Raw genomic sequence first — 9,405 nt, 5'->3', positions numbered from 1 at the left:
AGGTATAAGTTATACCTGTGCTAATTACCCTACCTTCTATAAGGTATAATACTGGGATAACTCCTGGTTTGCTGACCAAACAGAATATTAAGGTGGTATTAAATTTTTATACCACCTTTATACCTTCTTATACCTCATACCAAACGACCCCTAAATGTATAATATGATTCTTATCCATATTTAACTCATTTATAAAAAGTTCATTATCCAACGCATTTTTAATGAATAATATGGGCGGACCAATCCATTTTTAATGGATAATATGGGATGATACCAATTTTCTTTTAGCCATTTTACCACCGCTACTTAGGGAGAAGTTACCTCATAGATATTATATACACAAACTTTAAGCATCAAGAGGTCCTCTTGGCCGATACTCACAGCTTTTCCACAACTGGAGGTCTAATCTAATGGCCTTTCTATTGTTTTCAGACTCACTATTGGATCTTTGCCATATTACGCTTATATATACCTTGACACAAACAAACAAGATGAGTTCTAGAGCCTGAACTTTGGTCCCAGTCTTCTTTTCCTGAGGCGCTCGGCAATAAGAAAGGCGAGTTCAAGTGCTTGAGAAGCATTAAGTCTTGGGTCACAATGTGTATGGTAGCGCGAGCTTAGATCATTGTAAGTAACTGTCCGAGAGCCTCCCACGCACTCCGTTACATTCTGGCCTGTCATCTCCAGATGCACGCCCCCAGGATAGCTCCCTTCTTGATCGTGTACATCAAAGAATGCTCTTAGTTCAGCCTACACAGATACATGCAATCGCAATATATAAGCTGTGGACGAAAAGAAAATCACTAGGATAGTGTACAAGTGAGACTTAGCTGGAGGAAAGGGTAGAAAAAAAGCAGTATTAGAAATCAAACTTGATTGTTAAATTGTCGAAACAATCAAGCACCAAGAGACCTCAATGAAATAAATCACCATTAGAGTTATTGCTCGGGTTACAAGTATCTACTTGCTAGGTATAAACAGCATAAGGTCACCAAATTTCCTAAATTAGTAAAGGTTCATTAGATCTTATTATCAATTAATTTCTTGCCCCTGTACTACTTCAAAATGTAGATACGAGAGCATGCGACCACCACACTTGTCATGACTCATTAGTGGCACTCAATCTTCTATGGTTCTTGGATAAAATACTTTATTTTGTATTGCCACAGGTGGCAGAAAATACAGCAGAATTCACCAACCACCAGAACATAAAGCAAGTTCTAATACAAGTATTAGACAAATAGGTAGAGTAGCATCCTACCCGGATAGAGTCAAATGAACGCGTTTTGAGTCCACAGGGGGCTTTGGTGGTATTTCCATGCATAGGATCACTGACCCAAGTGACAATTTGACCTGCTCCGCGAACAGCCCTGATCAGATGGGGAAGCTTTACTCTCATGTTATCAGCTCCCATCCTGGCGATCACTGTAATTCTTCCTGGTCTATTTTGAGGGTTAAGAATGTCAGTAAGCTTGACTAGTTCATCTGGATCCATTTTCTGACTCACCTGTGCATTGTGGAAACAAAGGTAGCTTATGTAGCATGTATGTGATTCAATCAGTCAACCAACTATGTCACAAATCCAAGTTAGTTAAAATATTGGAAACTAAGGTAGCTTAAAAGGTGGATACTATATAGTACCTTTTTTTGTGATAGGCAAAACAAAAGTCGGATACCATAATTGTACATTGTATATGACATTTGAACTCTGGTCAGTATGAACACTCTCCATCCCATTTATATGACTCAGTTTACTTTTTGGGACATCCCAAATGTTTGTCACAGTTCCTTTAATAATGTCATTGATAATAATTTCAAGAATTCAAATTCATGTATTATTCTAATTTTTAACTTTGATATGACGTTTTTTTGTTAAATTTAGCTTACAACTACCTCTTATACAATATATAAGTTAAATTAATATCTTAAACTCTATCTCTATTAAAACAAGACGGGAGGAGTATCTTTCTTGGACTTAAAACTTTGGAAAATATTAGTTCCTAATCTTTGTCTTTTCTTTTTGCTAACCAGTTTTCAAACATTCTAAAGTTTTTACCACTAATCACAGGTTAAAAGTTGAATCTCAGCATGTGGATGGTAAATCAATTCCACCTTTCCCTTTCAATTCCATTTCAAATGCAGATGATATTCCTTACAGCCCTTCATAATTAGCATACCTACCAAAGTACCCCTTTCTGAAAATCTAAGTGCAGCAAAAGAAGTGCACTGTACCTTGATACCAAGTGGATTGGCAATTCCTCTCAGGAACTCAACATGAGCACCGTCCAATTGCCTTGTTCGTTCCCCAACCCAAATCATATGAGCGGAGCAGTCATAATAAAGGCCAGAAGTTGAATCCTCCCTCGTAAGTGCTTGTTCATAAGGCAAGAGAAGGCACTCGTGGGATGTCCAGAAGTCTGTTGTAGTCATGATTGGGTGGTCAACTGTAATCCCAGCAGCACTCATGAAGCCCATGGCTTCGTCTACTCGGTGAGCCAGTTCGTGGTACCTGTGTGAAGGGTATTACTCACTAGATTGCCAATCATGAAGTTACTATAGAAAGATCTACATGACTACGAAACCAAAAATAGACAAGCATTTTCTTGATAAGTAAGAATAAACTAACAATTCTTTCCGATAAGCAACTAAACAAACGTAGCAGAAGGCATACCTGTCACCTTGCTCGCTGTGATCAGTAAAGTCGAGATTCCACTGGTTAACCCTCTGCATGGCAGCATACCCCCCTGTAGCAAATGCTCGGAGGAGGTTCAAGGTAGCTACAGATTGAGTGTATGCCCTAATCATCCTATGGGGGTCAGGAAGTCTTGATTTCTCATCAAAAGCGTCACCATTCACATTGTCTCCCCTGTAACTTGGCAGCTTCACGCCATCCTTCTCTTCAAACGGATCAGATCTTGGCTTCGCAAATTGACCTGCCATTCTACCCACCTAACCAGTAAAGTACAAGTATGAATTAACCAGACCTTCACCCACAGTTTACAGAATCAATAAACTATATAAAGTAAGTCCTTTTTCACAATCACAGAAACTGCTAAAGTAAAGACATACCTCCTGCTTCTCAACTTCTAGATCCTGTTGTTAATTTATCTGCTGAATATGCATGTGTGTTTTGGATACTTAAATGTTAAACGAGGTCTTCTTAACTGTAAGTGAAAGCCAAGCCCTATGGAGCAAAGCAGAGTAAAGTACAACCATTGTATTGCCTAAGCAGCAAATAAGAATAAGTCGAACAATCATTTCCATTATAAAGCAACAACCTTCATTTGTCATCTTTCAAGTGCATCCTCATCTATCTCTTTCTATTAGGCCAACCATCCAATGCTGTCTCACAGCAATAAAAGAAAATGAAGATTTCACTTAACAGATGCTATGATGAAACTTAAATTTAAGCATTATAGGGTCAATTCGCGTAAAAACATAACAATATTACTAAACCACCTGAAAGGCAAGAACAATTGAAGACCAAGTTCTGTATATGTAATCATAGACAAATCCCACCTACGTAACAAAATCCAGTATGCCATGTGCTTACGCAAACCACCAAAAGTATTACTCCCATGATTCCATTTTATATTGCACTATTACAATTTGGAGAGTCAAACATGTTTCTTTAACAGTGGTTTTTTATACATTTTTAAAATATTGTCACTTATAAAAGTTGTGACTTATAGTAACACTATTTATGTATGTAATCATAACAACAAAAGAATTTATAGGCCAGGTTCCTCTAGCGACTAAGAAATTAGAGAGAAAATCACCTTGATAACAGGCATTTGACCACCAAACATAAGCACAACTCCCATCTGCAATATGACTCTAAAAGTGTCCCTAATGTTATTAGCACTAAACTCCTTAAAACTCTCAGCACAATCACCCCCTTGCAACAAGAAAGCATTTCCAAGAGCTGCTTCTCCCAATTTCTCTTCAAGATTCCTAGCTTCGCCAGCAAATACAATTGGAGGATAAGTTGAAAGGGTCTTAAGAACTGATTCCAGCTCAACTTTATCAGGGTACTCAGGTAGCTGAAAAGCTGGTTTTAACTTCCAGCTTTCAAGACTCCATTTTCCATCTGGGTTTTGAGCAGTTTTTGTTGTTGTTGAAGGTGGAGATTGAACGGCTGAGATTGGTTTATTAATTCTTGGCTTGATTTTGGAGTTTGATGGGGTGGCTGTGGTGGTGGGGAAGGAATAGATGGAGGTGGTTTTTTGTAAAGGTGAAAGCTTTGGGGTTTGAAGGCATGAATTGGGGAGAGCTGAGCCACCTCTGCTGCTGGTGGCGGCGGCGTCTGTCAGAGCCATTATTGTGCCGAGAGAGAGATAGAGAGAGAGAACAGAGTGATAGAGAGACCCGGATTTGTATGGTACAGCTGCACTTTTCACCTTTACATAAGTTACGTGGTCCGTTGGTTTTTTGTCTTGCTTGTTTTTTTCTTCTTAATGTGCGCGCACGTAATAACTTCATGCATGTGATCCATTTATTCAACCGCACATGCCTTTGGACATTTAGCACGCCTATATCTTGAGAAATTTGCAACGCCACGCCACGAATTATACTGAGTTTATTATTACTATAAAGTTGATCAAGGAGGAGGACCCGCTGCACCCATTTACTTAGTAGGAAAAAATCTCATATAAAAATATTGGAGATATTTTTTAAAACGAAGAAAGCAGAAATAACGACTTCAACAGTGAGCAAAAAACATTTAAAATAGTGTGGAGATAATGAGTAAAAGACTGCACAAAATCAAAAGTTTACTGTTGAAGCTCGTTAAGTGAGAAAATTAATCCATTTTATTAGTTGCACGGCTGTTTATTAATAAATCATAGACTTCTCAGGAATTTCTGAAAAAGAAAACAGCAGTTCACAAGAACGATGGCTAGTAGAGACCCAATCATTTAAGACTCTTAATCAGCAACCAGTTCCAACTCTGCCTGGAAAGTTATCTAGGCAATTCTCGTATCCTCCACTAACATGCCTCTTTGCCATTTCTGTCTCAAAACCCACATACATGCACCACAGAGACAACATAACCCTTTTGGAATAACAATATTGCCCCGCCTTTCAGCCAACATACAGACTGCAAAATAATACAAGAAACAGTTTTTTCCCCTTTTTTTTGGTCCCCCAGGGGAGATAGTAATGTTGATTCCGCATTCAACTGCAACAAATTTGACATTAAAAATTTAAAACCTCTATGTAGTAGAGCTCTCGAGGACACAATAATAGAATTGATGATTACAATCTCTGCCACAAAGGCCTCTAACAGCATGATTTCATGATAAATAGGATCTGCAAAGGCAATTAGCCATACAGGTGGTGCGTCGCTACTACATTTAATGAGATGTTTATCTATTCCACTCCAGCGGTACGTATGTCTCGAGAAAGGCAACATCTCAAAAGTAGGGGCTATAACGCATGGGTGCCCTAGCCCTAGGAACCTTCCTGCAGGGGAGATATTATGAAGTTGCCTCACTAATTTAATCAAGTAAATTAACTGATAGGAGTAGCAAACAATGTGCACTTCAAGCGCAGAAGAGAATTAACCATACCCATATCCATAAGGAGAATAAAAATAAGGAGCAGGCATGAAAGGTGTTTGGCCGCGAAATCCCATATACGGGCTTGGACGCCTTGCACGAAACTGCTTCATACCAGGAACATTAGTCCGCTTTGCTGATACCTATACACAACACAGCATTTGCAATCACAGGAGCGGTTAAGGAAGGGCCAGACAAATGAGAAATGATAAGAGGAAAAACAAATAAAATGTTTTATATCCAAAGGTATTAGCACAAATATGAACAAAGTGGATCTAGGACAAAGAATTGACCTTAATTTGGCGGCCATGAAGTTCAGATTCATTCAGAAGAAGAGCCTCTTGAACAGCTTCCGCTTCGAGAAACTCAACATAGGCATATCCTTTCGGTTGCCCAAATTTGTTAGTCCGGATAGTTACTCTGTTAACTGTGCCACATGCCTGAAAATGCTGTTGCACTTCTTCTGGAGTGCATGAATAATCCACCTGCAGAACAACCTCAGCCTCTCAGACCAGATGAACAAAACAAAGATATGACTGACTTCAGACAGTACCCAAAATTCAAGAAGGCAATAAGAAAATCCAAGTGTAAGCTTAGCTGAGGCTTAGTAAATCACACCAAGGTAAGTTGCAACAACACCACCATACAAGTCAAGGAAATGATAACAAACATCCTCTTATTAGTTTACAATGTAACCACACCATCATGCACATCAAGGAAAGGATAAACATCATATTGTTTGTTCACCATGTAAACATGAATCCTTAACCTTAATGACTACCTAATAAGCAATCAAGAGCTATATCAGACAATTCCTTCTCCATGCTTTTTCCCGTGAACAGTGGCTTCAACATAATTATGGGCGCTCTCCAACCAGAGTCAACTAACATTCCTTAACATCAATACGGTAATGACTCTTGCTCCCAAAAACTAATAACCAAGAGTATCAAGGTCCAAAACCATCCAACGTCTCCTTGTCTTGGATACTGTTAACAGAAAGCAGCAGACATGGAGGTTAATATCATCGTATTTAGGGTGAATTACTTAGTAATCCCCTCTAGTTTAGCAAAGCTAAGTTGACTGGCAACCTAGAGCAAGTGATCCTTTCCAACCACCCTTCCACGACATCTTTCTGTTCATCGGAGTTGACCCAATCTCAATTCACGTTCCAGTTTTATCCAATAGCAGGAACCCTAGTCCGGTGAAGCACAGTTCTTTTCCGACGATTTTCACTGTTTCACAGCAAGGTTTTTTTTTTTTTTTTTTGAAAAAGTTCACGCAAGGGTTTTCCAATTCCTCCATCAACAATGGGAGCCAATCTACCATTTGAGAGACATCCCAACTAGTTAGACTCTTGACTCTGTATGGCCAATCTTGTATAAAGTCAATAGTGCTTATTTTTCAAAATACTTATTTCTTAGAATATACTCTCTCCAGTTTCCCTTCTTTAACAATTTAATTTGGGATGTTATTTTTGTTTTGTGCTCCCATAGTGCCCTTTTTTTTTTTGATGACCGAGAAATCCTTCTGGGGCCGATCCTTTGGACAAACCGCAGCCTTCGAAACTCGGTGGATAATGGGCCCGCCCCTCTACCCTTCTCCACTTAAATACCAGGCTTTGCTTTGCATGGTGTGGGGGCTTGAACCTATGACCTAAGACACAAATCCACCACCTTTTGCCACTTGAGCTAGGCCCTGGGGGCAATTGTGCTCCCATATTGCCCTTCCAAAATATATAGTGTGAAATGCCTCCTCTTTTACAAACTACAATGTGACACACACATGCCACTTAATGTATGCCAGAAAATGCACACATGAATAATAGTCATAGCCATTTTATTCAAAGAGAACAACTAAATGATTATTTCAAATTAAACTCAAAAATGTTAGTACTATTTTTATATCACCAAGTAGAGCTCAAGATGCGCAACCAATTGAACAGAAGAAAAAACAACTGATATGAGAGTTAAGCAGGTGTCCCGAGTGGCAAAAGCTACATTAAGATAATCTTTAATGAACAGACCATGAATTTCTTAAAGAACAGAAGCCTCACATTGCCAACAAAGACAGATCGACCATCCACTTCTTCCCTGTTCGCTTGAGTTGCAGCAGCAGCAGCAGGGTCTGGTTTCAATTAAAGGAAAAAATCTATAAATAAAAGCAACACATGGATAAACCTTATCACAAAGCAACACATGAATAGAAAAGGATTTTAGCGGCTTTTGATGCTTTCTTCAGTGATTATTACTGAGAACTAGGTATCAGACAATAAAATTTAACCACCGTTATTCCACATTCTCACCACCGTGCTACCACAAGTAGAACCCTTAAGACTGTAAGACAAATATACGGGATAAAACAACAGCTATCATAGGAAAAGTTATTGGTTCTAGACTTCTAGGTTCAAACTGTTAACAAAGAGACAGGTATTTTAAACTTGTCCAATTCAAATTAAAAAGTACTTATCAACAGATACATCAAAACATCTAACCTAACCATAGAATTTGACTACTTATAGACATAAAGCTAGTTGCTACTTGTACCACATTCGAAGTCCAACTAAATCTACGACAACTATTTACTCATCATTATGCATATCAATAAACTAACAATGTGACATAGTCACGTTATGAATGCCAAAAGTTACATATAAACAAGCACACAAGGATGTCTATTTCAACGAATTAGCATAAAAAGCCATCTATTTATTTACTTATATCATTCTATTACACCCCAATCCCAAACTTGCTCGTGTCAGCAACATATCCTCTGTATATTTCGCTCTATTCGAGACTATTCATTCCAATAGTGACACGTAATTCGAATTTTTAAGGCAAATTAAAGTTGTCTAGTTATTTATGTATTTAAGCAATAACTAATTAAAGGGAGAGAGACCTTGAACGGAACCCATTTCTTTCTCAACTTTGGCTTGCATTTCAAGTAGAGCAGCAGATTCGTCCTCCATCTCCTTCAACCTCTTCTTCATCTCATCCATTTCCTGTTTAATTACATTTTCTTTTAACATCAATTCAATTACCAACAAATTAGGGTTTCAGTAATCCCAAACAAAAACGGTAAACGGGGGCTGGAAAAAAATTGAAGGCGAAATTAACAAAGAGAAAGAGGAGCAGGAAAGAACCACGGCTGCTCTGTTATCGGCGGCCGCCATCTCCACGTCGTCCTCCATTGCCGTTCCCTCTCTCTTCCTCGACAAAATATTTACGTATGAGGCTAAAAAGAGACGATGGGAAAAATAGGTAATTAGTTACGTTATAAATTGGGCGAAAATCATTTACACTTCCAAACTTTGGTTAAAAATCAAACTCCTCACTCAACTTTAAATAATAGTTATTCTCCCCCTTTTATCGTACACAATACTTTTTTGCCCTTGGATCTTTCATTTCCTCCTTTATGTAGTACTTTTTTATTTTATGATATTCTTTTATGATTTTAGCTATAATTTAAATTATGTTATACCGATTATAACTTGTAATTTAAGTTCATTAAAAATTATAAGTAGAATAATCTTCTTATAAATGTTATAAATTTATTGTTATCTTTATGATTGTTATTTTAATGTAATGTATATTAACTATATATTTAAGTTATATTTTTTTAGTGATGGAGCCAGAAATTCATATAAGAGGATTGGAAAAACCCATAAAATATCATATTTAGGATTTGGACGTGTAACCTAAGATAATTTTTAAATCACTATACCACTTTAATATCATCTCTTTATGTCAAAGGGATTCAAAATTTTGTATACTAACTAAAAAGTTTACTTTTATCCTATTTACGCAGTCCAATTTTCTAGCGAGAGGATTCAATTGAATCCTCCTACCTC

General features: G+C 37.8%; 2 protein-coding genes across 2 annotated transcripts; both read right to left on the bottom strand.

Annotated features, from left to right (window-relative positions):
- Positions 1 to 306: 306 nt before the first annotated feature.
- Positions 307 to 4,402, bottom strand: LOC104212622 (phospho-2-dehydro-3-deoxyheptonate aldolase 2, chloroplastic). Its single transcript, XM_009761936.2, has 5 exons — positions 3,780 to 4,402; positions 2,672 to 2,949; positions 2,233 to 2,509; positions 1,262 to 1,507; positions 307 to 750 (listed from the first exon to the last, which is right to left on the bottom strand). The coding sequence occupies exons 1-5, from the start codon at positions 4,317 to 4,319 to the stop codon at positions 499 to 501; spliced, it is 1,593 nt and encodes a 530-aa protein (XP_009760238.1). The 5' UTR covers positions 4,320 to 4,402; the 3' UTR covers positions 307 to 498.
- A 652-nt stretch (positions 4,403 to 5,054) lies between these two features.
- Positions 5,055 to 8,862, bottom strand: LOC104212623 (polyadenylate-binding protein 2-like). The gene is made up of 6 exons (XM_009761937.2): positions 8,698 to 8,862; positions 8,454 to 8,556; positions 7,612 to 7,682; positions 5,852 to 6,043; positions 5,571 to 5,701; positions 5,055 to 5,463 (listed from the first exon to the last, which is right to left on the bottom strand). Exons 1-6 carry the CDS (start codon positions 8,743 to 8,745, stop codon positions 5,415 to 5,417), a joined length of 594 nt encoding a protein of 197 aa, XP_009760239.1. The 5' UTR covers positions 8,746 to 8,862; the 3' UTR covers positions 5,055 to 5,414.
- Positions 8,863 to 9,405: the final 543 nt, after the last annotated feature.

Source organism: Nicotiana sylvestris, chromosome 1 (genome assembly GCF_000393655.2).
Source record: "Nicotiana sylvestris chromosome 1, ASM39365v2, whole genome shotgun sequence".
Lineage (NCBI taxonomy): Eukaryota > Viridiplantae > Streptophyta > Magnoliopsida > Solanales > Solanaceae > Nicotiana > Nicotiana sylvestris.
This window is presented reverse-complemented; position numbering and strand designations above follow the sequence as displayed.